This window comes from Nothobranchius furzeri, chromosome 7, assembly GCF_043380555.1.
Source record: "Nothobranchius furzeri strain GRZ-AD chromosome 7, NfurGRZ-RIMD1, whole genome shotgun sequence".
NCBI classification, from domain to species: domain Eukaryota; kingdom Metazoa; phylum Chordata; class Actinopteri; order Cyprinodontiformes; family Nothobranchiidae; genus Nothobranchius; species Nothobranchius furzeri.
Genome location: NC_091747.1, coordinates 66175940 through 66203330, shown reverse-complemented (window position 1 = coordinate 66203330; position 27391 = coordinate 66175940). Strand labels below are relative to the sequence as shown.

Genomic DNA, 27391 nt, shown 5'->3' with positions numbered 1-27391 from the left:
ATTAGCAACTCCACCACACAGCAGAACTCCTCCAGGCTTGTGTTATTGGTGGAGATAAAACATCAACACTGCACATCAGTAGTAGAGTGTTTTTCTCCACTGAGCACCCACTGTAAGTCTTCTGAGCATGCGGGTCACTTTGTGGCCGTGAACTGTTTACATCGGAGAGTGTTTGGCATCTCGTTTCAGTTCTAATGTGAACAACCACATAAAAATATTCTATTTACTCAAAAAAGCAGAATTGATCAAAACTTGTAGTGTGAACGAAGCTTAAGACATCTTTATTGTCTTAGTTGGACCCTAAAAATGTGTCAGTTGGGTGGATTGAATTGAATTTTAAGTAACTGCAGTGACACATGAGGCCTGCAGAATGACTGTATCTTCTCTTCTCCAGGTGTCAGTACTGGCATTATGATGAACGGCTGTTGACGTCCAGTGTGATAATAGTCTTCCATAACGAGGGCTGGTCAACCCTCATGAGAACCATCCACAGTGTCATTAAGAGGACTCCTAGACAATTCTTGGCTGAGATTGTCATGATAGATGACTTCAGCAACAAAGGTTTTTTTATCCGTCATTTCTGAAGACAATTCTGTCTTGTTTCCCTTCAGCAATCGCCTCTGCATGTCCTCTGTCTTCGTTTAGTCCTACTAGAACAGCATGTGTTACTAGCTTTGAGTTTCTGCTACCTATCGAGTGGGCTGGCTGTAAAATTCAATTAATGTTACAGAAAACTGTGTGTGGGTGCACGTGTGTGCACACATGCTCATGTTTGTGTGTGCGTGTGTGAACGTCCGTGTTTGCAGTCCATTTGAAGGAACGCTTGGAGGAGTACATCAAGCAATGGAACGGTCTTGTAAAACTCTTCAGAAATGAGAAAAGAGAGGGCCTGATACAAGCCCGGAGTATTGGAGCCAAGAAGGCCACCAAAGGACAGGTAATCCCTGACGTTACTCTCTATTCTCATTCCCTAGCTTGAAATCTAAGAAGGTTGCAGACAGGCTGCTTTTGGGAAGTTGTTAGTAGGGATGCTCGATGTTGGCTTTTTTTAACCGATATACCAATATTGTCCAACTCTTAATATCTGATACTGATGTTAAACGATACCAATACACACTACCGGTCAAAAGTTTTAGAATGCCCCAATTTTTCCAGTTTTTGTTGGAAACGATGCAGTTTAATGTCACACTGCACTCTGAAATGAAAGCATAGTACAAATAAGCAGTTGGAGTTAAAAAAAGAAATCATGGAATCAATTTAAAGACCAAAATGTGTTCTAAACTTCTGACTCATCAGAGTAGCCACCTTTGGCAGATATAACAGCTGAACACACTCGTGACATTCGTTCTACAATAGAAATCAAGTGTTCTTCAGACAGTTCTTGCATATCTGTTGCAGAAGTTCCCATAGATGTGTGGCACTTGTAGGTTGCTTTGCTTTCACTCTTCTGTCCAGTTCATCCCAAACCTGCTCCATGGGGTTTCAGTCTGGATTCTGCGCTGGCCACTTTGTGTTTACAAGCTCACCATCTTGTTCTTTTTCCCGAGGTAGTTCTGGAATAGCTTGGACTTATGGTTTGGGTCAATATCTTGCTGTAGGATGAACCCCTGACCAACTAGACGCATACCAGAGAGTACTGCATGGTACTGGAGAATGTTTCAGGGTGCCTTTCACTCTGTACAAGTCACCGACCCTGGATCCAACAAAACAGCCCCAGACCATCACACTTCCTCCTCCATGTTTGACAGTTGATGCCACACACTGTGGAACCATCCTTTCACTACTCAACGGCATACAAAGATCCTACGTGATGAACTGAAGATTTCAAATTTGGATTCATCAGTCTTCCAGTCTTCAGTAGTCCAATGGCGGTGTTTCATGGCCCAGGCAAGCCTCTTTCTCTTATTCTGACGTCTTAGCAGTGGCTTTCTTGCTGCAACTCGTCCTGTCAAACCTGCAGCTCCAAGTCTTCTCTTCACAGTTGAAACTGAGACTTGCTTACTACTACCACTATTAAGCTGTGCTTGAAGCTGTTGTCCTTTGAGCCGCCTATCACACAAGCTGTTAACTCAAAGAAACTTGTCCTCTGATGCACTTGTGGCTTTGAGTCTGCCAGACTTCTTCATGTTAGAGTTTGCCCCAGTTTCTGAGTGTCGTTTGATGGTGGAGTTATTTATTCTGTTTCCAACAGCAGCTGAATCTCATTGTCTCTAAAGGTGACGCTAAGATGTGTTTGTTAGTTAGTAATGTACTTTTAATTTTTCTGTATATTGTAGATATGGCGATAAAACATTTATAAAGATCTTCAGCTAAAAGCAAGCCTCAGGGGAAGATTTTGTTTTAGTTGTAGTCCATCGTCACTACCATTAACATATAAATATTGGACAATGGGTTTCCATGGGCTCCAATTATAAGCTTTTGTTCTAAAATGGGAGGTGGCCACCACCGCCATTTTGACCGTGTCACAGGTCCCGTCAAGCCCAGACAATTCCATAAAAGGGAAGAGAGGTGGGGCTGAGGGTGGGGCTGTAAGGCTGGGATCAGCTGACGACACCCGGTCGAACTAGCTACAAGCTAACCTGAAGCTAACCCAAAGCTAACGGAGGTAGCAACCTAGCTACAACCGGAGTTAACTGTGCACAACACCAGAGCTTCTGAGTCAGAGATACGCTGGGCTGACCGCTGGGTAAAACCGGGTGGAACACAGAGGTCTCCGAGAGCTCCACAAGCCGGCAGCCGCACAGCAGACAAGCGCCGCTGCGATCTGAGATGCGCAGAGCTGCCGCTGGGGAGAACCGGGTGGAAAGGTTTCCATCCCAGAGCTCCACAAGCCGGCAGCCGCAGAGAGGACAGAAGCTGCGATCAGACAGAGATGCGCCGAGCTGCGGGGAGAAACAGCCGGCATTCCGGGTGGAAAACATGGGTCTCCCGAGAGCTCCACAAGCCGATAGTGGGAACCCAGCTCCACCAACATGTTCTATTTCAACCCATTTTCTAAAGTGCAGCATTATGTTAAATGCACTGGGTTTTACCCTATTACATTTAAATGTCATGGTTAAACAGTACATGTTAACATCTAAGCTCAGCTCGGCAGTGACCTAAAATACATAAATATAATTTTACTTACCGAAAAAAATTAAGTGGAGACTCCTTGGACGCTCTATTAGCGCAATTAATGCCACAGCAAGTCATTTAGTCCAACAATTGCACAAATAATGTCCAAACAAGAATACACAAACACAGAGACTCAAAATCCCGGAGCAGTTTCCAGGCCAGACCGAGGCTCTACTGAGGTCTTTCCCCGGAGCTAGCTCTGTGGTCACGTGGGTCTGATGCTCATTAATTATACAGAATTTTAGGCTTTTAATACACTTAAACAGAAGAGTGAGAAAAACATTCACCCCCCTCAGAGTTGTCATGAGTGTAAACTAGATCATTTAAACCAAAAACATGTTCTGGTACCAGGCTGTAAACATGTTTATTTCTGCTGTCAAATTGGTATTTTTAACATGGGAGTCAATGAGGATTTGCTCGCTTCTGACACCAGCCCCTAGTGGATGAGGGTGGAACTGCAATTTATTTCACTTCTGGGATTGCTTCAATTTTTCACCTGCATTGTGGGTGCTTGGTCACTACACACGGCAAATTTCTACTTTTATTAAGGGTAAAATGATAATATCAGAAGTCCTTAGGAACTAGTTCTAAATGAACAGCTGAGATGTGACTCCACCCCGAGGCCACATGGACACACACACACACTGCTCAGTATAAGTGAGTTCACCCCCTTTAAAAAGTATGAATTAATCGGTAGCTCAGTGGAAAAAAAAGAACAATTTCCAGATTTTTCACAAGGGTGGGTTTTATTGACCCCTCCCTGGGCTGCCACCTTACCGTGGTGGAGGGGTTTGAGTGTCCCAATGATCCTAGGAGCTAAGTTGTCTGAAGCGTTTTGTGATAGGGTCACCCATGGCAAACAGGTCCTGGGTGAGGGATCAGACAAAGAGCAGCCCTTAGACCTCTAAGGATGAATAATATCAATGGAAACCGTGTTCCCTCGCCCGGACGCGGATCACTGGGCCCCCCCTCTCGAGCCAGGTCTGGAGGTGGGGCACGTGGTGAGCGCCTGGTGGCCAAGCTTTCACCCATGGAGCCCAGCCGGGCACAGCCGAAGAGGAAACGTGGATCTCCCATAGCAATTATTACATGTTAATTATGACCAATAAGATGTGATTTTCCATATAAATATGAATAATCAATCTGATTGATCTTTGAATGTTTAATCAGAAGATTCTAGAGTTCTTTACTTCTTTAGGGATCATAAACACACTTCGTATTAATTCAGAGTCGGTATATAGTTTATAAAATGAATTTATTTCTTTTTCTAAACTAATCATTTATACATGACAAGATATGAATAATGAGATGTGGTGTGGTGGATGTGAGGTGTTGTGATGGAAGCTAGATGTTGTAGCAACCGTTCTGTGTATCTGAGAGAAACTGTGAACTCTGGGTGTAAAAGAATTAGTTGTTTGGTTCTAAACTAGAGTTGTTTATTTAAAAACAGCATCAGACGCAATCTGTCGTGCCAAGTCTACGCACCCTTGGTGTAGAGGTTCTCGTTTGATTTGGGGGTCGATGGTCACTGCCGGTGGAGTGAACTCATATCAGTAACCCGTAGATAGTTCCGATAGGACCCGTCCAGGCTGAGATCCCTCGAGGTGAAGGCCGAAAGCTGGAATGCTTATTTCCATCTAAGGTTGATGTTTGTGTGGCTCTAAGAAGAGCCGGTTGTCTGGTATCAGCTGCAGCGTTGCAAAGAGGTTTTGACTTAAGGGCAAAGGATATTGTTTCAAAAGAGGTTTCTTTCCCGATTATTCAGGAAGTAATTTCTTTCTTGTTAAAACACAATGTTATGATTTCTGGCCATCATCCATCCATTTTCATCCACTTATCCAGAGTCGGTCGTGGGGGCAGTAGCCTAAGGCGAGAGGCCCAGACTTCCCTCTCCCCAGCCACTTGGGCCAGCTCCTCCGGGGGAATCCCGAGGCGTTCCCTGGCCAGGTGAGAGACATAGTCCCTCCACCGTGTCCTGGGTCTACCTTTAGGTCTCCTCCTGGTTGGACGTGCCCAGAAAAACTCACCAGGGAGGCGTCCAGGAGGCATCCTGACCAGACGCCCGAGCCACCTCAACTGGCTCCTCTCAATGTGGAGGAGCAGCGGGTCTACTCAGAGCCCCTCCCGGATGACCGAGCTTCTCACCCTATCTCTAAGGGAGAGCCCGGCCACCCTACGGAGGAAACTCATTTCGGCCGCTTGTATCCGTGATCTCGTTCTTTCGGTCACTACCCAAAGCTCATGACCATAGGTGAGGGTAGGAACGTAGATCCACCGGTAAATCGAGAGCTTCTCCTTCTGACTCAGCTCTCTCTTCACCACGACAGACCGGTACAACGCCCGCATCACTGCAGATGCAGCACCGATCCGCCTATCGATCTCACGCCCCAGTTTTCCCTCACTAGTGAACAAGACCCCGAGATACTTAAACTCCTCCACTTGGGGCAGGACCTCATCCCTGACCCGGAGAAGGCATTCTACCCTTTTCTGAATCAAGACCATGGTCTCAGATTTAGAGGAGCTGATTCTCATCCCAGCTGCTTCACACTCGGCTGCAAACCGCTCCAGGGAAAGTCTGATGAGGAGGAGGAGGTCTTCGAAGTATTCTGCCCACCGATCCACAACGTCCTGAGTAGAGGTCAGCAGCACACCGTCCCCACTACAGATAGTGTTGGTAGCGCACTGCTTTCCCCCCCTGAGGCGCTGGATGGTGGACCAGATTCTCTTCGAAGCCGTACGGAAATCTTGCTCCATGGTCTCACCAAACTCCTCCCATGCCCGGGTTTTTCCCTTGACGACCACCCGAGCCACGTTCCGCTTTGACTGCCAGTACCCGTCAGCTGCCTCTGGAGTCCCACAGGCCAAAAAGACCTGATAGGACTCTTTCTTCAGCTTTACAGCATCCCTAACCGCCGGTGTCCACCAGCGGGTTTGGGGGTTGCCACCACAACAGGCACCGACGATCCTGCAACCACAGCTTCGGTCGGCCGCCTCAACAATGGAGGTACGGAACAGGGTCCATTCAGACTCAATGTCCCCCGCCTCCCCCGGAACATTTTAGAAGTTCTGTCGGAGGTGGGAATTGAAGCTCCATCTGACAGGAGACTCTGCCAGACGTTCCCAGCAGATCCTTACGATACGTTTGGGTCTGCCTGGTCTGACCGACATCCTCCCCCACCAATGGGAAACACCATTGCTAAACATGGCTTACATTATCACATCTATGCTGATGACTGTCTAATTAATCTTGTTTAAAATCAGTCAAGTTCCATTAATCAGCTTCTAGAATATCTCAGAAACTAAAGCCTGGCTAGCTTCCAATCTTCTAAAGCTCACTGACAATAAGACCGAGGCCATTCTCTTCAAACCAGAAAATTATTTTTCATACATCTGCTGCCTTTGATCTCACCCCTTAAATCTTAATCCCAGTGTGACCAGCCTTGGGGTTAAACTGGATTTGTCCATGTCTGCACATGTTAATGCCACTGTTAGAACCAGTTTCTTCCAGCTTCATCGCCTTACCCGACCAAAGCCCATTCTTAAGAGGCTGCGTCTAGAATCTTTTATTTATGCATTCATCACCTCCAGACTGGACTATTCCAACTGAGTTTTCATCTGTGTAAGTGCGTCCGCCCTCAACCGTCTACAGAAAGTCCAGAATGCCACAGCAAGATTTCTTTCAAACACAAATAAATGCTCATAGTTACATCACTTTCATTCTGGCTGATCTTCACTGGCTTCCTGTGCACTATCGAGTGAAATACAAAGTTTTAACTTTTGCCTTCAAAGCCCTGAATGGTCTTGCCCCCCTATACCTGTCAGGGCTGCTCGCCCCCTACATCCCCTCCAGGTCACTAAGGTCTGCTGACCATTTACTGCTCCGTGTTCCCAAAATGAGATATAAAGCTCATGGGGGGGGGGGGGCATGCGCTTGCTGCTCCGACTTTGGAATGCCCTCCCTCTGGTGGTGCGCCAGGCTTCTTCACTGGCAATGTTTAAATCCAAATGGTAAATGGCATTTACCATTTAAATCTAGCCTAAAGACACATTTCTGTTATTTAGCTTTTGGCCAGTGAATGTTCTTTTGTGCTGTGCTTCTGTCTTTCGTGGCTGTTTTATCTTTCTGTTTTGATCTTAGGTTTTTTTTTATGACTGTTTTTGTGTGTGTGTGTGTGTGTTTTATGTGTACGAAGGTGAATTAGAATTTTTATGGCTTTTTACCTTTAAATGCTTTTACACTCTGCAGCACTTGGTCAGCTGACATGCTGTTTTTAAATGTGATCTCCAAATAAATATTTGGATTGGATTCAAAATAGCCTAAAGGCCAGAGCGAGCGTGTTCAGTAGCTGAGGACCAGGTTTCTAAGGAATTAAAGCACAAACGTAGGCAGCTGAAGTAAACATTTCTGCTTCATATGCAGGCGTCTAATCTCTCTCTTTACTTGGAGATAGATTAGTATGTGTACCAGATATAAATAGATATTTGCATTAGTTCTAAAATACACGGTAGTGTCGAGCACTAGCAGGACCACTGGTCAAAACTGTTCTACTGTATGAGATGTCTTTTTGTCGTAGGTTCTGATCTACTTGGATGCTCATTGTGAGGTTGGAATCAATTGGTATGCTCCACTGGTCGCACCCATTTCCAAAGACAGGTAAAGTACAAGAACATTTCATCCTAACAGAGCTGTGATTGACAAAGACCTTAAGAGTCGCATTATTAACTCATTCACTGCCAGCCGTTTGCTGATCAGAAAGCCCCTGTCTGCCAGTGTTTTTGAGTATCTTTACTGTTTATTGAAGGGTCACAGAGAACATCTATGATGATGTCAATGCCAAAATGACCACAACAAAGACTAGACTCACTTTTTACATCAGCGTGTTTCTAGCGTTATCTGTACTTTCATAATCCGTTGTCGAATTGTAAGCTGTAGAAGTTTTTCCAGTTGGCGCCTCGCTTTTTTCACAGCCCAAAACGATCTCCTAATTCATGAATTTTCTGCTTCCTGATCATGTGAACTGTGACACACACGGATTAAGATCAGCTTTAGAGGCGTGATGTTAATTCTCACGATGCCGGGGCCCTTTCTGACGCCTGCCCCATTAAAAGAATGCAACTGTGGCAGTAAACGAGTTAAATGACCTGTATCATGCTTATTTACACCTTTCAGAGCAATGCCACATGCTGCAGCAACAATTCAGTCAGAAGGAAACTGAAACTGAAATGTAGCTGCTGTCAGTAACAGTGTCACAAATTTCAAATGTAAAAACTCTCAACTAACTAAATAGTTCAAAAAAGAAAAAAAAGTCTCACGACTTTGCGTGTAAGAGGTTTTTATTTATGATTATTACCTCACCTTCCTCCGCTGGTCCGGGTTTCGGGGGCAGCATCCCAAGCAGGGCCTCCCATGCAATACTCTTCCCGGCCAAGTCCGCCAGCTAGTACTCCTGAAGTGCTCCCCACAGGGTGCCCCTGGGAACATGGTTATAAGCCTTCTCCAAATCCACAAAACACACGTGGATTGGTCTGGCAAACTCGCATGACCCCTCCATCACCCTAGCAAGGAAAAAGAGCTGGTCCACAGTCCCATGACCAGGACAAGAACCACATTGATCCTTCTCAATCTGGGATTCAGCCATCGACCAGACCCTTCACTCCAGTACCCTGAAGTAGACCTTTCCAGGGATGCTGAGGAGTTGTGATCCTCCTATAGTTGGAACACACCCATCCAGCTGTCTGCAGCACCTTTGTGGACCAGCAGAGGACCTCCAGCTTTGACAGGAAATGCATGCTCGAAGCAAAAAAACACTTTGGGGTTTTTTCCTTAGGAAATTATAAAAAATGGTCAAAGCTCCAAAAATGAAAACCTTTTCATGATTTAGGACCTTTACACTCATTCACATTCTCAACTTATGTTGTTGGTTTGTTTTTGAGACAAAGTGTTTGTTTTCTGTGTTGTTACTTAAGGTGTACAATCCACAGACTAGGATTAGCTGTTTCGACTGTTAAGTACAGTCCAACCCTCTTATCTCATCTTTTTGGCCTTTCGTTTTAGAGAATATCTTTTAACTTCAGTAGCGTGTTGGAGCCTTTCAGAAGGGAACAAAAATGAGGTTGATTAATTTTTTCCCCACAGTTTCAAGATTAAAGTCAAAGTGCCGAGAAACAAAAACGGTAAATAGTTATTTTAACAGTCATCTGAAGAAGTGGACCATGACTCTGAGGGTTTTGGATAAAAGGCGAGGTGTAGTACTTTTTTCCCACCCAGTTTTGAGAACAGCAGCAGAACATCCTTCAAATCAAAGAAGCTGAATGATGGTATTTAAAATCTCTGAGAGCAAATGTATAGACAGCATAATAGGTCTGAAGTGGTTTGATTCATTAAATTCCTCGATTCATTTTTTTACTGATTGAAAGCTGTTTGTTTCAGTTAAGCTCCGCCCACGCCCACTTCAATAAAACGTGCCAACAACAGCTCCTTAGGCAAGTCAGCTATTGTGTTGGACCTTGGTAGTCTAGCGGTTAAAAGCATCTGTCTTTCATCTTGCTTTGCCATGTGCTGCCGTGGGTTCGACTCCCGGTGGTGTGGGCCATCCATCCATCTTCGGCCGCTTATGTGGGGAGAAGGAAGGCCCAGACTTCCCTCTCCCCAGCCACTTGGGCCAGCTCCTCCGGGGAATCCTAAGGTGTTTCCTGGCCAGCCAGGGGTCATAGTCCCTCCAACGTGTCCTGGGTCCTCCTTTAGGCCTTCTCCCGCTTGAACGTGCCCAGAAAAGCTCACCAGGGAAGCTTCCTAACTAGATGCCCGATCACCTCATCTGGCTCTTCTCGATTTCAAATTCAGTTCAAATTCAAAAATACTTTATTAATCCCAGAGGGAAACTGATTAATTTTGGATCTACTCTGAGCCCCTCCCTGATGACCAAGCTTCTCACCCTATCTGTAAGGGAGAGCCCAGACACCCTGCTAGGAAAACTCATTTCGGACGCTTATATCTGTGATCTCGTACTTTAGGTCACTCCCCAAAGCCTGTGACCATAGGTGAGGTTTGGAACGATGATCGACTGGTAAATCAAGAGCTTTCCCTTCCGGCTCAGCTCTCTCTTCACCACGATAGATCGGTGCAACGCCTGCAGACGCAGCACTAATCCACCTATCGATCTCAGCACAGGTGCCACCGGTCCTTCTGACCACCACCGGCAGGAAACACCATCATTCACCTAGTCACACACTGGTTGTGATGAGCTACATTGTAGCCACAGCTGTCCTGGAGCAGAGCCGAGTCTGCCGTACACAGGTGTCACCGGTCCGACCACCTCCAGCGGGCAAGGTGGGTTAGGTGTCTTGCCCAAGGACACAACAGCAGAACTCTCTGGTTGGGGCCAGGATCGAACCTACAACTTTCTGATTACTGGACAACCTGCTCAACCCGTTGAGCTACTGCTGCCCCAAGAAAAGCTGCACACAGAAAACAGAATCGGTGACTAAGGGCAGCCTTGACAGCGTGCGACTATCGCTGGGAATGAGCCCGATGGGGACCAGGCTCTGACACCTGTCATACAGGGACCTCACAGCCCGCTGGAAGATCTAGTCTAGAGTTATTCTATGAGCATCTAAATACGTCCTGATCATCTTCCAAATGCTGCTCATTTGTTTGTTTGTTGTTAAATTTTGTAGGGGCGTAGGTGGCACAGGAGTTAAGTGCTCGTCCCGGAATCAGAGGGTTGCAGGTTCGAGCCCCACTCAGTTTGCCGCAGTCATTGTGTCCTTGGGCAAGACACTTAACCCCCCTCACCTGCTGGTGGGGGTCAGACGGACCGGTGGTAACAGTGTACGGTAGCCTCGCCTCTGTCAGTGCGCCCCAGGGCAGCTGTAGCTACATTGTAGCTCATCCCCACCAGCGTGTGAATGGATGAATGCCTGACTGTGTTGTAAAGCGCCTTGGGGGGTTCTAGGACTCTAGAAGGTGCCTAGTCAAATGTAGACATTTGTAGAAATAATTTAAATTGTTGTATTTCTCTAATGGAATCATTAAACTGCTAAACATGAAAGTTCATGTAAATTACAGCTGTGTGTGTAGCTCTGCATAGATATAAACACAACTTTTTGGTACGCTGTTATATACGCGTGTGACAGCTCATCACTATCATGGTTCAGCTGTTACTGCACTAGTGAGTCCACATGGTGAAATCCTTATCTGCACTGAGGTTAGCACAGGTGAAACTCACGATGGTGCCTAAGTACCTTTATTCCATTAAAAGCAAAGGTGCAGATGCCAGAAGTCTGATACTTAAAATCCATGTTTAATTGATTTCATGTAATATTCGGATAGTCCGAGATGTTGAGTGTGGCGTTTTCATCAGCTGTATCCGAGAAAAGGAAAAATACAACAAATCTAATCAAAAGTACATACCTGGCGGCTTCTACTGCTTCCTCCTCAGTGCTTTAGCCGTTCACACACAGAACCTGATCATCCGTCCCACATGTGTCCCTCTACTATCTGGCTCTTGTCAGAACAGCACAGGAGGCTGAGCTCAGAGTGGGATTGAAGGAAGCTGGATCAATCAGTCAATCAATCAAAGATACTTTATTAATCCCAGAGGGAAATTAGAGTTTCAGTACACACAATTCAGAGATCAGACATTCATGGGCAAGACACAAGACAATAATTGGTGACTGTGGTCATTCGCAACCCTGAGTCGCGTTACCTTAATAGAGATAAGAGGGTTACACGAGGATTGGTTCAGGTGGAGGGAAAAAAAAGGCACTTCAGAGTTGCCCTCCCACCAGGAGGGCAGCTTTGCTCTGCAAAAAAACACCCCAACAGATATGCAACAGACCTCAGACAACACAACATAGGTGTCCACTAGGTGGGGTGGTGGGTTGGGACTATCCCTACTTCAGTTCCTGCCGCCATGATAAGCAGCACATGTCACCTCAGTGTGGATGGGGGAGGAGCATTGGGGGTTGGAGGGTTGCAGTGACCCTGGAACGTTTCAGCGGCCTTCCTGCAGTCCCGCCCTGGCTGGGAAAGGAGACAGAGTTGAGTTGCCATAGCGACAGCTCATTCCACATATCTTCTGAGGGGGGGAGTTTTCGTTGGAGCCTTGCAGGCTCAAGGGCAACAGATTCCGATTAGAAATTGTTTTGGGGCCAGACAGAGATAATTTCCTCTCTGTCTTACAGTTTGTTGGTCCTCATCCTCTCAAAATCCCAATATTGGACATTAATCTATCCCAATCCGTGCTGATTCGTCCACTCTCTCCTTGATGGTATCCATCTTTTGTGCCAAAGAATGAATCTCGGCCAAAGTTCCAAGCTTATGATTCATCTCGACAATTATGTGAGTCTGTGAATTCACAGCGTGGTGCAAACCATCTCTGAGCTCCGGGAGCAGGCCAATATTCCTCGACAGCTCGTTAATTTTCCGGTAAGCCAGGTAACCTCCAAGGCCAATGAGCAGGAAAACTGACACCAACACACGAATATCCACACGTCTTCAGAGTCCTCCACAGACAGCTGAGATAGACAGATCAAGTTCCACTGTTTCCAGGAGTCCATGATGTGTCCCAACTGGGTCTGTCCCAGCGGAACATCCGGGAGCCCCTTCTCCCGTTCTCAGTCGCGTTGAGAGACCCAATTAACGAGATCCATTTAAGTGAATTTCAGTTTCCAGTTTCCAGAAAAATGCAGAAGCAGCCGTGCACCCAGCACACACAGACAGACAAAGGCCTTGAGGATAAGATATGGAGGAGAGGAGGAAAGCGTCTGCACCCTCCAAGAGCCGGAAGAAGATGGGAATATCACTGGTTTGGTTCAGCAAATTGGCATATATCTTTTATTTTCATATTGCAGAATGCAAATATAAATGGACAGCAGAACGTTCTGCTTTTTCTTTGGGCCAGTTGATGGTGGCGTGGGTGCAGTTTGGCGCTCCCCTCTGGATGGTACCCTAGGCAGCTGCCTAGTTTACCCGCAAGAGGGACCCCCACTGATGATTATAACTGGCAACTAATGAAAACCCCAAATTCAGTGACTCAGAATATTAGAATATTGTGAAAAGGTTCAATACTGAAGACCCCTGGTGCCACACTCTAGTCAGCTACTTACCTTAAAACACCTGCACAAGCCTTTAAATGGTCTCCCGGTCTAGTTCTGTAGGCTACACAATCGTACTGCTGACTGGTTGTTGTCCTAAAGACGACCATTGACACCTCGCACAAGGAGGTCACGGCTGGCTGTTCACAGAGCTCTGAGTCCGAACACAATAACAGAGAGGCGAAGGGAAGGACAAGCAATAGATAACAAACCCATTCAGGCACGTGGGGGAGATTCACAAAGAGTGGACTGCAGCTGGAGTCAGAGCTTCAAGAACCACCACACACAGACGTATGCAAGACATGGTTTCAGCCGTCCTTGTGTCCAGCCGCTCTAGAACCAGAGACGGCGTCAGAAGCATCTCTCCCGGGCTAAAGACAACAGGACTGGACTGCTGCTGAGGGGTCCAAAGTTATGATCTCTGATGAAAGTAAATGTTGCATTTCCTTTAGAAACCAAGGTCCCAGAGTCTGGAGGAAGAGAGGAGGCACAGAATCCACCATGTTTGAAGTCCAGAGTAAGGTTTCCACACTCAGTGATGGTCCGGGGCGCCATGTCGTCTGCTGGTGATGGTCCATCAGGTTTTCTGAGGTCCGAGGTCAACGCAGCCGTCTACCAGGAAGTTCTAGAGCACATCATGCTTCGTGCTGCTGACCAACTTTATGGAGATGCAGATTTCATTTTCCAAGGGATAGGGTTTGTCATCCTGAAGGATTATTTTCTGAAAGTTACTTCGGAAGTAAATATAAATCAATTGGAAGCTGGAGAAGATATTTTTAAGAAGACATCTATATTGATTAGGTATATCCAAAGTGACCTGGCTAATGCTGAGCTACCAGGTTACCTTTCAGTCCATGAATATGACTTGGAGGCAATGAAAGAAACGTGAGAAGCAGGATGTAGAAGAGAAGGCAGTGCAAGAAAACGCGGCAAAAACTCTTGAGTGACCACGCACCGCTTAGCAAGTCCAAATTTAAGCAAGCTAGCAATGAAAACATGTACAAAGCTTTTCTGGCCTTTAAACAAAGAATTTAGGACCGATCTGTTGCACTTGACAGAAACCTGGAAGCTTTTCAATGACTGCAAACACAAAAGCAACTAAATGAAATAACACGGACTGCAGTGTCCAAGTTTGGCCACGGTGTGTCCATATTTCATGCACTTTTAATCCAGAAACTGGGGCAAAAAATTTAAATCCTTCATTTTGCAAGTTCTCCCTTCTGAGTGGCCTAGTTTGCTGCAGTGGTTACCTGACAGGTATGCATTTATTCTTTGGGGTTAGGGTTAGTAATTCGATAATAAGCTGTTGAGGCTGACTGTTGGTGGGTAAACTCTGTGATAAAGAAGTGAGACATGAGCCAGTACAGTAGACCTGCATATGTTTATGCTCCATCACATCTCTGTACAAAGGCTGTTTGTGTTTCTTTATCTGGATATAGGTCAGTATGTACAGTCCCACTGATAGATTATATAGATGGTAATGAATACAGTATGGAGCCGCAGCAGGGTGGTGATGAAGACGGACTGGCTAGAGGAGCCTGGGATTGGAGTCTGCTGTGGAAGAGAGTGCCACTTAGCCAGAGAGAGAAGGCCAAACGAAAATATACCACCCAGCCTTATCGGTACTTATGAAAGCATGTTAAAGCTCATCTCAGATGTTTTTCTGTCTCCTTGTCCCACCTCTTGATCCCACCTGTTCTACCCTACACTGTGTCATGCACTGTCCCATCCCGTGTCCTTGTGACATTTCCTCGCATCTCCCTCCTGTTCGCTATCCCTACAACTCGTTCCCTTTCTTGTATCTTGTATGCATGTCCCCACCTTCATTCTGTCAGAACGGTTTGTACGGTGCCTTTGATCGACTCCATCCATGGACAGACTTTCGTCATCGAGCCCCAAGGTGGAGGAGACCAGAACGGTTTTGCTAGAGGAGCCTGGGATTGGAGTATGCTCTGGAAGAGAATTCCTTTGGGAGACAGGGAACAAAAACTCAGAAAAACTCAAACCGAGCCATATAGGTACACACATCTAATGCTTCCTGACTAACGCAGACACAGCCAACATGGATGACAAACAGGCCCTATTAGTATTGCTTTTAATGTTGTTTTCTAAGACCATCTAATATGCTGCCTGTCACAACTAACTAAATATGTACTATTTCCACCTACTATTGAGGATCTGTGCTGTTGTCTTTTTCTTCAGTGTGTAACCATGTGATGTTTACAGTGTTTGGGGCCTTTTTTTGTTTGACGTAATCTAACGTCGACTATATTTAGTTGTCAAAGTAAAAGCTCTCTAAATCCTAACGCTAAATGGTGATAGCAACCCAACGTCCTCGTATGGTCTTCAGAGGGTTAATGGGTGTCTGAAGGGTTTGGGGATTTGTTTCCTTCAGGACAACTCTGACTCAGGCTAAGGACTCTTCTCCTCCGTGTTTCCCTTTCACCTCCTTCTGCATGCTGTTGTCTGTTGGTCTGTGTTATTCTCATTGCCGTGAGTTCTCACTCTGCTTTATGGGCCTGAAACATGGATGCTAGCACTGAAATTGTAACAAGCTATTTATTGTTTAATATGGAGAAGGGGTGAGTGATATGGTGATTCAAAATCATGAAGTTCGGAATGAGTTGGTCATTTCTGAGCAGAGAAGATTGAGGACGTAGAACCGTTTCTGTTAGATGTGACACGCTCTGGGCCTGATCGTTTCAGTGTGTATTTAAACAAATTTAGCTCAAATATTTGTACTTGACTATTTTAATTTTTGTCTGATAACTGGACTTAAAGAGCAAGCCCCTCCAAATCAACCTTTTTTGCTGATAAACTATATAAATGAGTGTCTAATGTTGCTGAAGACACATGCACTCAGTAATGTGGCACTTTAGCGCCCCCTAGTTAAAATGTAAATATTCTGCTTAAACTGTCAGTGTTGCACCGTCTTCAGGTAAAAACTCTGCACTACATTTGAATTCAAATCTGCCACCGCTATTGGCTAAGATGTACTCGATGACGTTAGCTGGTATTTTATGATGTCACAATGTGGTTGTGAGCTTGTGTGTGTGTATTTGTTAGCGGCTCCGCCCTCTCGGTCTGCCAGACAACAGCATTTGTTGCAGTTTTCAAACATGAAGTGGGAGTGGAGTAAGACTCTGGTAGGGGGTGACTTGCTCTTTAAGTGACGTGGTGATTTACGTAGCAACTACGTGGCAATATATGGCAGTTACTAGCATGTGTTAGCTTAATAATGAGGAGTGTTTTTTAGCATAGAGGAAAAGGTGGTTGCATTCATGTGTGATGAAATAGTAAAAAAAAAAATAAGTGAAGCCAAACAAACAGAGAAAACGTTGTTTGCCGTATCGCTCACCCCTAAGTTTGCGTTCTTCTGCCTGATGATGCACCTGAGCAGTGTTTACATGGCTGCTTGTCTTTGTACCTGTAGATCTCCAGCAATGGCAGGAGGTCTCTTTGCTATAGAGAGAGATTTCTTCTTTGAGTTGGGTCTCTATGACCCCGGGCTTCAGATATGGGGAGGAGAGAATTTTGAAATATCATACAAGGTGGGTATGGATGAGTGTGTTCTGTGCATGCAGAGGGGGCTCCTTGATTCTTCAGCTTTTCTGAATGATGTCTGGATTTACATGTAGATCTGGCAGTGTGGGGGCCAGCTGCTCTTTGTGCCGTGTTCTCGTGTTGGTCACATCTACAGACTTCAGGGATGGCAAGGAAACCCTCCACCTGCACACGTTGGCTCCTCACCCACCCTCAAGGTGAGTTTACGCCACCTTAAAGGTGGAACTGCCATTTCCTTTTTTCTTTTGAAGGAGACATCAGACATTTGTTTTACTTGCAAGTCTCTAAAGCTAGGTTCACACTGCAGGTCTTGATACTCATTTACAGTTTTTGGGGTAAATCAGGTTTTTTGTGTGGCTGTTCACATCATACCTGAAATGCAACACCAGACTCTAGTGTGAAGGGTTCACAGCCCCAAACAACCTCCATGCGCAGAAGACGAGAAGTCTCAGTGGAGTGGGAACAGGAGAGGTGAAGGTGTGAACAGTTCATCCACACTGTCAGGATCACACCTGTTTAGTCTCTCGTTCTGGGCTGGAAGCGGTTTAAAAAACTATTTTATTCCTTATTCCCGTCTTCCTCCTGATTTAGCAGTAGCTGAAAATGTTCCCATAGTGAGTTAGTTCCTGAACAACTGAAGCACTTTCTTTTGTTTTCTACTTTTTTCTTTGACTTTTTCTATCCTGTCTGTTTCTGATCTTCCTGCGTCTCCTCCCAGTCCTCTGCTGCCTGGCTTCCTCCTGTTTCACCTCATGAGTTACTTTTGAGCCAAGCAGATGAAAGGGATGTACAGACCGCACTCGCCGCCTAATCGGAAGGTTGCAGGTTCGAGCCTCGCTCAGTCTGTCACTCCCGTTGTGTCCTTGGGCAAGACACACTTTGCCTGCTGGTGGGAGGGACCGGTGACACCAGTGTATGGCAGACTTGCCTCTGTCAGTGCGCCCCAGGGCAGCTGTGGCTTCATCGTAGCTCATCCCCACCAGCGTGTGAGTGATTGTGTTGTAAAGTGCCTTGGGGGGTTCCAGGGCTCTAGAAGGGTCTATATCAACTACAGGCCACTTACATTTTTGTTAAATATTAAAAATTATAAAGTTTTTAGTGGCGCCACTTTGAGGATGCTCCTGTGGCCATGCGAAGGTTGCGTCAGCAATCAGCGCTCTGCGGTCCGTCCTCTCTGCTGAATCCTCAGCATGCTGAGTCCGTGTAAGTAACGGGTAGAAACCAGATCTTTTTGGCTCCTCTGGGTGTGTCGGTGTAGTGATTACAACTACCTCAGGGCCACAGACGTACGACACGCACACCAAATACGCTCTCACAGCTGTTTTATTGCTTAAAGTCACCCTTGAGCCTTCAGCGTCTCTCTTTGGGTGTCACAGGTCACCCACACACCTCCTCTTCCTCCTCCCTCGTTATATAGGTACACAGGTGCGCCGATTACTAATGAACCCTGCCCCTCCCCAAGACCCAGCACACCTCCACACCCCCCCACTGCCTGACTCCAGCCTAATTTGAACTTCTCCGCCTGCGCCGGGACGAACACGCAATGCCATTATGCTGTTAGGCTTGTGGCGGTAAGACAGAGACGGGCCCCAAACTTTACCTGTTGAAAGAGACGGAGACCGCGAGCTTGTGATTGGTCAGGATGCTGCTTTCTGTTTTCATTCGTCAACACTCCCTAACATGTTACTCCCTAACATTTCCCAAGTCAAACATATGATGTACCTTTCTCTTAGGTGGCAAAAGGCACATCTCAGCTCAGAATGGCGTCAGAGCGGTCATCAGTGCCACATCTGAGATATTTATTTAGCTCTAGTTTAGCAGTGGGAGATATTGAAAACATGCATTTGCTACTGAAACACATTGTTGTTCTTCCCAACACAACTACATATGTACATCTATGTAATCAGCACCAGTCTTAATGCCAGTAACAAAAAGCAGTTTTATTGATGGATTTTTAATGTTATCAACTGATTTCCTTCTGCAGGCATCCTCCATCACTAACGTTACTGTTGTGGTGTGTTTGAACAGAATTATGTCCGTGTGGTGGAGGTTTGGTGGGACGACTATAAGGACTACTTCTATGCTAGTCGTCCTGAAACTCTGACTCTGGCCTATGGAGATATAAGTGAGCTCAGACAATTCAGGTACAAACTTGAAAATAGGCATTCTAGTCTATTAATGCTGACTTTGTAGAGGATATTATAGACAATTCACACTAATTGAGGTGTTAGTGTTTATGCTCCGATCGTGTGATTTCAAAAAATCAGAGCTGGTGAAAAAGATTGGCTTTAGCCTTATAAAACAACAAATCTGACGTTTTAAATTCATCCTGAGACAGAGATGTTCAAATGGAACAACAAGGGCTTAGTTTTAATCTCAAGTTCTTCTACATTAGTATTCTTTATTTCCTGGAAGAAAACAACACCATTACCTCACACAATTTACGGCAGGCGCGGGTTCAGACACCATAACGTGCAGCTGTTAGCTAGTAGGCTAACTCAGAGCTAACGTGTCCCTCCAGATAGCTAACTGTTTGTGTTCTGGTGGTATTCTAAACCAGACAGTGAAGGCAGTAAATCAGACACTTGTAATGTGTGCAGATTGCATATTTGACATGCTAGAAAAGACAGCTTCATGAGAAGCTGCCTTCAAAACTAACTACTTGGTCTTTCGGGTCTTTTCTCTTGGCTACGCCAGAGCGAATCATCGGTCGTTGATAAGTCTTAGTTCACAGCAACATCTCTAACAGAAACACATAGCCATCCAATAGTGAAAGGTACGTTAATAAACCGAGAAATTGTTGACGGACAGCAAAACGTCGAGGTTTCTCATTCTGCAGCATCTGAGCCGACCGCACCAATCATAGATGGGAATACACAGATGCACCATTGGGCATTGGATTGCCGCCATATTGGGTGTTTTTCTCACTGTCCAATCCCAACTGGAGTACACGTTTTAATTATCATGCCATACCATACATCTGATTTGGTTGAAACTTCTAACAAAAATAATAAGAGGAGAGACGATGATTACATAGGTAGGATGCTGAGATTGGAGCCAGCAGTCAGGAGGGCATGAAGTTAGTTTTTGTAAGGTAGAGGATGTACACGACAGGACCCAATGAAGACAGATGATCGTTGTAAAGACCCCTGAAGGAACAAGTTCATAGAGAAAGAGGATTTTAGAGGATTAGGTATTGGAGAGAGGACGCTGCAGCCCAAACATTAAACAGCTCTGGTAACTGGCCCCAACAAACGCGATCTTACTCTGAATCCCACAGACATTCACCGACTACACAGATACATCCCTGAGCTGCAGATCAGCTGATGGCTAATTAGCTGATCTCCTATTAGATCAGATCATCCAACTCCTGTCGATTTTAACAACCACAATAAAATAAATACTAATACTGTCCCGTTGCTTTCTTTGGGATTGAGAGGTGACAGTGACTTACATCGTTTTCTGTGATCATCACTGGATTAAAAGCTTCTTGTGTTTGGGCCCAACTGGTTTTAGAGAGGAGCATCGGTGCAAGAGCTTCAAGTGGTTCATGGAAGAAATAGCTTACGATATTCCACTGCACTACCCTCTTCCTCCAAAAAATGTTGAATGGGGGGAGGTAAGCAAACACAAACCGCACGATCTGCTATCATGCTCTACTTCCTGTAACAGCTGTCTGTAATTTATCTGGTACTGTGTGTTCAGATTCGGGGCTTTGAAACGAGCTACTGCATCGACAGTATGGGACACACAAATGGAGGCAATGTGGAAATCGGCCCCTGCCATAGGATGGGGGGCAACCAGGTAACAAAACACTTCATGTGTTGTTCAGTGGCCAAAGTGACTACACTATACAATCTACCCCTACTAACGCTGTTCCATTTGACTCATTCACTGCCAGCCGTTTCCTGATCGGTAAAGCCCTTCGCTGCCAGCGTTTCTCACCGTTTTTACAGTTTTTTTCAAGAGTCACAGAACGTTGCGCGCTAGGATGATGTCGACGCCAAAACAAAGAGGGGACTCACCTCTTACATCAGGAAGAATCCGCGCGTTTCGAGCGTTATCCGTTCTTTCATAATCCGTTGTTGAATTGTGATCGGCAGAAGCTTTTCCGGTTCTGCTTCCTGATCACGTGACGTATGCGGATGAAGATTGGCTTTAGAGCTGGGATGTTTGTTCTCAGGGTGTGGGGGCTCGTCCGACGCCCTCACAGTAAAAACATGCAAATGATGACTTAAGACGTCATTGGCAGTGAATGAGTTAAAGAGGAGAGACCTCTCAAACCAATCTCAGCTGATCCGAGAGCATCGATCTGGCTCAGTCTGTTCAGAGCTGGTCATTCTCACAGGAAGTGAACAGAAGAAAACAGAAACACCGTCGTAGACATCATGGAGATTAATACTGAAAGGTTCGTAACTACAAGAAGACAAAAACATCAAACTCGTTTAAAGTAAATATTTGAAACCAGCTGAAAGAAAACTTGCAGAGCTCTACTTTCCACCTGATGTGAAACTGCCGCGAAACATTCTTCAGGATAATTAGCCGCCATTATAGTTGCCACGTTCCTCTTCAGTGGCCGCAGTTTTGAACACGGCTCAGAAGCATATGGACAAGCTGCTTAAATATCACGTCTATATTTTACGTGCTACGCTCCCAGAACACGTCAAAACGCCACAGTTTAGATCGGGCCAGACAGGAAGTCAAACATGAAGGCAGCGTACATGGAGCTTTTGGGTAAAACGCCTCGATTACGGTACACGCTGCGGCCGCACCCGGAGGAAAGAAAGGTTAGGTTAGATGTTTTTACTGTAAACTACAGTGCAACAGTGTCCACGAGGAAATCTTGGTCCTTATACAGACCCCTCATATCCGGGAGGCTCATTATTCATATCAATAATTAGCATTGTTGTGTCGATTAAGACAAATTGTAAAACTTTCTGTGTAGTTGTTCCGCATCAATGAAGCGAACCAGCTAATGCAGTATGACCAGTGCCTGACCAGAGGAGACAACTCGGCTGTCATCATCACACACTGCGACCAGAACCAGCACACTGAGTGGAGCTACTTCAAGGTTAGATCCACAAACCCTGTAATGTTAGATATATAGTATGTTTGGTTAAGTAAAAAGCCATTTTTATTATTACCACTACTGGTGACCAATAAGTGGTGATACTCTATTTAACTAGAATATCTCCTGCTTGGTCTTCTTGTTTTAGTCAGAAGATTCTAGCATTCTTTCATTCATTAAGGGATCGTACGCACGTCGTTGGATTCAAGAAACAGTCAGGTTTATAAAATTCAAGATTTTATTTTACACACAATTAAGACTTGACAAGCTGGTGAAACTATTGTACTGTGAGTGGATGGAACTAAGGACGGTGTCTGGAACTTATGTGTGAATATAATGCACCTTCTGCCCTATCTCGAAGCTTCCATTTTTACCTAAGCTCCCAAGAAAGCTTCTGACCATTTGCAGACTTTTAACCTTTTAGACCCTTTGCAATCAGGGTTCCGTCCCGGCCATAGGACTGAGACTGCCCTTCTTAGAGTTTTTAAAGATGTTCTGCGGTCCACTGATTCCGGCTCCCATGTTCTACAGGTGTTGCTGGATCTCACAGCTGCTTTTGACACCGTAGACCATGCTATACTTCTGTCCCGACTGAACCAGGTAGTGGGCATCCAGGGAACTGCCCTGAACTGGTTCAGATTGTACCTCACCAACAGAAGTTTTAGTGTGAGGCTGGGGGATTTTGCCTCTGAAGCCTCCTCTCTGCCCTGTGGTGTTCCTCAAGGCTCTGTTTTAGGACCTCTGCTTTTTAATCTTTACATTCTTCCTCTGGCAGCTATTTTTAGGTGACATAGTGTGTCTTATCGTTTGTATGTTAATGACTGCCAATTTTATGTTTCATTAAAACCTCAAGAGTCAGTGCAACCAGCTGTGGATTGCCTGAATGAGGTGACGGGCTGGCTTTATAATAACTATTTACATTTAAACGAGTCTAAGTTGAAGGCTCTTTTATTTGTTCCTCCCTCTCCCACTGCAGTTAGTCCTGGCCTGCCACCTTGTTTTCACAGCTTAGTGAAGCCAACCATCACTAACCTGGGGGTGGTTTTGGACCCAGAGCTGCTGATGGACTCCCACATTAACCAGGTGGTTAGATCCTGCTTTTTCCAGCTTAGCCGGCTATCAAAGATGAAGTCCATCCTGACTAGACGCGACCTGCACACAGTGATCCATGCATTTGTGATCTCTCGCTTGGATTATGCAAATTCCCTTTTTTCTGGATCCACATTTTCCTCGGTTGCCCGCCTACAGCTGGTGCAGAATGCGGCGGCCCGCCTTTTGACGGAGACCAGAAGGAGGGAGCACATAACTCCTAACCCTCCTTACAACCAGATGTTCTCATCAGCTGACTTGTCGTCATGCCCAGCTGGGCTCCCGTTGTGACGGAAGCAGGTGTAACTAAGGGGGGATTTAATCGGGGTGCCAGCCAGGTCTCTCTCCTGACATATAAGACATAAATACAATTATTAACAACTTTCCCTTGTAACTCACCCTCACTTCACAACACAAAGGATGTAAACAATTTGAAGTGTTTATCACCCTAACCTGGACTGAAACAAACAAACCCAAATAATCACATAAGCAAAAGGCCAAAAAACGGGGGTGTATTAAATCAGATCTTTTTCAACAACATATATAATAATTAATGGAAAGGTCCGAGAGTCCCGTTCAGATAAATTCAGTTCCGTTCAGATAAATTCAGTTCAGTTCAGATAAATTCAGTTCAGTTCAGATAAATTCAGTTCAGTTCAGTTCAGAAAAGAAAAATGTGCGTCCATAATATACTCAGCAAAAAAAAAACTAAGATTATCGCTGATTCAGTATACAGCAGCTGCAGCAACCGCTGCGTCGATCAGCTGTTTACTCACGGTACCGCTGAGGTCCCGACAGGCCGCTGCTTCGGCGGTTCACCAGAACAAAACGCTCCCAGCTTACTCCTCCAGCACATCAGATAAGTCACATAGGTCAGCTAGCCTCTCCCTAGTCGTAGGTGCGATAATCCTTAGTCCATAACACCGCTTGGCAGCGTCCGATCAAAACTCACTTCCTCCTGTCTCCAGCGTCCTCCAGACAGGTGAGGGAGTACCACTCTCGGGGGCGGGGCATGTCTCCTAACTCACCTCTTATAGAAGTCAGGCAGACAAAATGATCAATAAAACAATACTCAACGTGATGCTGTCTTTCTCTTAGGTCACAGAAATCAGCAACAAAAATAAAAACAATAACCTCCAAACTGTATGTCACACATATAAGTAATTTAACAAGTTCAACCAAAGCCGATAGGCACCAGGTGACAGACATGGGCTGTTACACACCCCCTCCCCTGCAATAAGCCAAAGCCTGCGTAGGCGTCAATCATATAGGTTTTAGTTTTACATAAACCCTGAGAAGTCTTCGTCACTGCTATCCTCTTCAAATATCCGAAAGAGATTTTGTCGCTGTGCGTGGTCGACTTCCTCTGCAAGAGGATAGCAAGGTTTTAACTGGGTTGCATGTACTACCCGTAGGTCCTCTCCGGTGTCTTCCATGACAACTTCATAATTCAAAGGCCCTAACTTCTGGGTGATACGGTAGGGACCTTTCCAACGAGGGGCTAACTTGGCAGAATAAGCCAGATCAGCTCTCGAACTGGGATGAGTGCGGAGCCAGACTCGATCTTGTGACCTGAACTCTGGTTCTCTTCTTCCTTTGTCATAATATTTCTTTTGTTTTTGGCGAGCCTTTTCCATGTGTTGAGAAACCAGGTGTTTGAGTTTTGTCAGTTGCCTGGCCGTGGGATACGCATGAGAGTCAGGATCACTGAAATGGGGTTGGAGTTCATTATCCAGGGGTCCCTTTAAAGAGCGCCCTAGGTTGAGCTCAGCAGGGGTTACTCCTGAGGACTCATGTACTGCTGAGTTGAGGGCAAAACGGAACTCTGATAAGTACGTATCCCAGGTTTTGTGTTTTTCCTCTACGTAGGATGCGATCATGGCTTTTAAATTTCGGTTTATTCTTTCTGTTAAGTTCGTTTGGGGATGATATGGTGAAGTTCTCTTCTGCTGGAGATTCCACCGTTTGCACGTTTCCTCGAAGACAGATGAAACAAACTGTGGGCCTTGGTCCGAAAGGATGTAGGTGGGTGAACCCCAACGGGTGAGAATTTCCTTTATCAGGATTTGAGATACAGTCTGAGCTGTGGCCTTACGGAGTGGGAATAACTCTATCCATCGAGTATAGTAGTCGACAAAGACTATCAGGTATACATTTCCATAGGTGCTCCGGGGAAAAGGCCCCATGAGGTCCACCCCCAACATCTCCCAAGGGCCACTGACCAGAGTCTGTTGAAGTTTTCCGCGGGGTTTCCGGTTCTCTGGTTTATAAAGCTGGCAGATCTTACAACTGCGAACGTAGTTTCTTACGTCCAAGCTCATCCTGGGCCAATACACAAGTGACTGTAACCTCTTGTAAGTTTTAAATCGTCCAAGGTGGCCAGATAAGGGATTGTCATGGGAGTGATGGAGCAGCTGTTGACGAAGAGGTGAGGGGATGTAGATTTGATATATGGTTTTATGCGGTAGTTGGGTCACTCTGTACACTTTATCCTCTATGATGGTGAACCTGGTGGTTGGACCTTCAATGATTTCTCCTGTTTCAATGATTTTTTCATACAGGCTTTGAATATCCGGATCCATCTGTTGTGCTTTCCAGATATCCTCGTCTGTTATATGTAATTCCGGTGAGGAGTCCTTCAGTGAGCCCAACACAGCCGCACACGTAGGTATTTGATTGAGGTCCACTGGAGCTCTTGATAGAGCATCTGGTACGGTGTTATATCTGCCTTTACGGTATTCCACCGTGAAGGAGAACTCTTGTAGACGAAGAGCCCACCGTATCAGTCTGGTGCTGGGTTTGGTGGTCTTAAAGACCCAAACAAGGGAAGAATGATCCGTAACAACCGTGAAGTGCCTCCCTTCCAGATAGTATCTCCACTTCTCAAGAGCCCACACCACAGCCAGACACTCTTGTTCTGTGGTAGAGTAATTTCTCTCTGCCTTATTAAGGGTGCGGCTGGCAAAAGCAAGAACCTGTTCTGTCCCGAGTCCTGTTGGTTGAGTCAACACAGCCCCTAGACCTACTTCACTGGCGTCTGTGTATACTATAAAAGGGAGGTTGAAGTCTGGATGGCCAAGTATTGGTGGAGAGACTAGATATTTTTTAAGAGTTTCAAAGGCTTCTTGGCATTGAGGTGTCCAGATGTACTTTGCTCCTCTCCGTTTCAAAGCATGAAGTGGTTCGGTTAACTGTGAAAATCCAGGCACAAAGCGATGGTACCATCCAGCTATTCCAAGAAACCGCTGTAGCTCCTTTATGTTCTGTGGGACTGGGAAATCCTGAACAGCCTTGGTTTTTTCTGCGTCTACCTCCACTCCAGAGGAGGAGACCACATGTCCTAGGAATTTTAGTGAGGTACGGAAGAAGTGACTCTTTTTCATGTTCACCGTTAACTTCGCCATTTGCAGTTTGTCAAAGACAGCTTGAAGGTCAAACCTGTGCTGCTCTGGTGTGGATGAATAAACAATGATATCATCCAAATAGACAAAACAATTTTTTCCTCTCAAGTCCCCCAGAACTACCTCCATTAACCTTTGGAAGGTGGCAGGTGCATTTTTTAGCCCAAATGGCATCACCTTAAATTGATACAAGCCGAGGGGACTGATAAAAGCTGTTTTCTCACGACTCTCTTCCTCCATTTGGACCTGCCAGTAGCCACTGTTCAGGTCCAACGTGGTGAATATGGCAGCTCCAACAAGTGATTCTAATATCTCCTGAATGTTAGGGATGGGATAAGCATCAGTACGGGTTACGGCATTTAGTTTTCTGTAATCAACACAGAATCGTGGTTTGGACTCGAGTTTTTTTGGTACCAGGACTACAGGAGAAGCATAAGGAGAAGTGGATGGTTCTATTATATCTTTCTCCAGCATTTCTTGTACATGCTCCTTAATCACTTGCAACTTGAAGGGTGATACACGGTAAGGCTTTTGTTTGATGGGCACATTGTGAGTGAGAAATATCTTGTGGGTGAGAAGGTTAGTACGGCCCAAACTATTGGTACAAATATGTTTGTTATTTTGTAGTTGATACAACAGTTGTTTCTTTCCGAAGTCGTCTAGATGGGCATTTTGTACAGCCATTTCTAGGTAGTTGTGAGGAGGAGATATTAATTGTGCCGGAGTCATTGCGGAAAAGAAAGCAACATGTGGTTGAGAATGGTTTCCGGGCTTCCCAGCAGATGCACTTATAAATAGATAGCGTTGATGCTTATTGGCTTTGAACCAATAACTGTTTTCTGAGACATCAAACTGTAAGCCTGAAAAAAAAATGAAGTCGAGTCCAACTACTGCAGGGAAAGCGAGACTTTTTCCAGGCAGGATCACACAAGGTAATGTCACTGTTGCAGATTGTATAGTCAGTTTCAGTTCACTCCATCCTAGCGGTTGCCGACTTTCTCCGTCTGCCAGATATAAAGGTCCCCTGGTCCAGGGCTTGAGAATCTCCTGTGGATCA

General features: G+C 45.5%; 1 protein-coding gene across 4 annotated transcripts in view; it reads left to right on the top strand.

Annotated features, from left to right (window-relative positions):
- Nucleotides 1-27391, top strand: part of galnt7 (UDP-N-acetyl-alpha-D-galactosamine: polypeptide N-acetylgalactosaminyltransferase 7) — a 66870-nt gene that overhangs the window by 20259 nt on the left and 19220 nt on the right. For 2 of the 4 annotated variants that reach the window (XM_070553579.1, XM_070553581.1), the window contains exons 4-13: nt 395-561; nt 807-937; nt 7689-7768; nt 15048-15230; nt 16646-16763; nt 16851-16973; nt 18805-18920; nt 20293-20395; nt 20482-20580; nt 21722-21847. In XM_070553579.1, coding sequence (XP_070409680.1) covers nt 395-561; nt 807-937; nt 7689-7768; nt 15048-15230; nt 16646-16763; nt 16851-16973; nt 18805-18920; nt 20293-20395; nt 20482-20580; nt 21722-21847 — 1246 coding nt within the window. Of the gene's footprint in view, nt 1-394; nt 562-806; nt 938-7688; nt 7769-14651; nt 14835-15047; nt 15231-16645; nt 16764-16850; nt 16974-18804; nt 18921-20292; nt 20396-20481; nt 20581-21721; nt 21848-27391 lie in introns of all 4 variants that reach the window. The other 2 variants (XM_070553580.1, XM_070553582.1) reach the window with 2 other exon arrangements.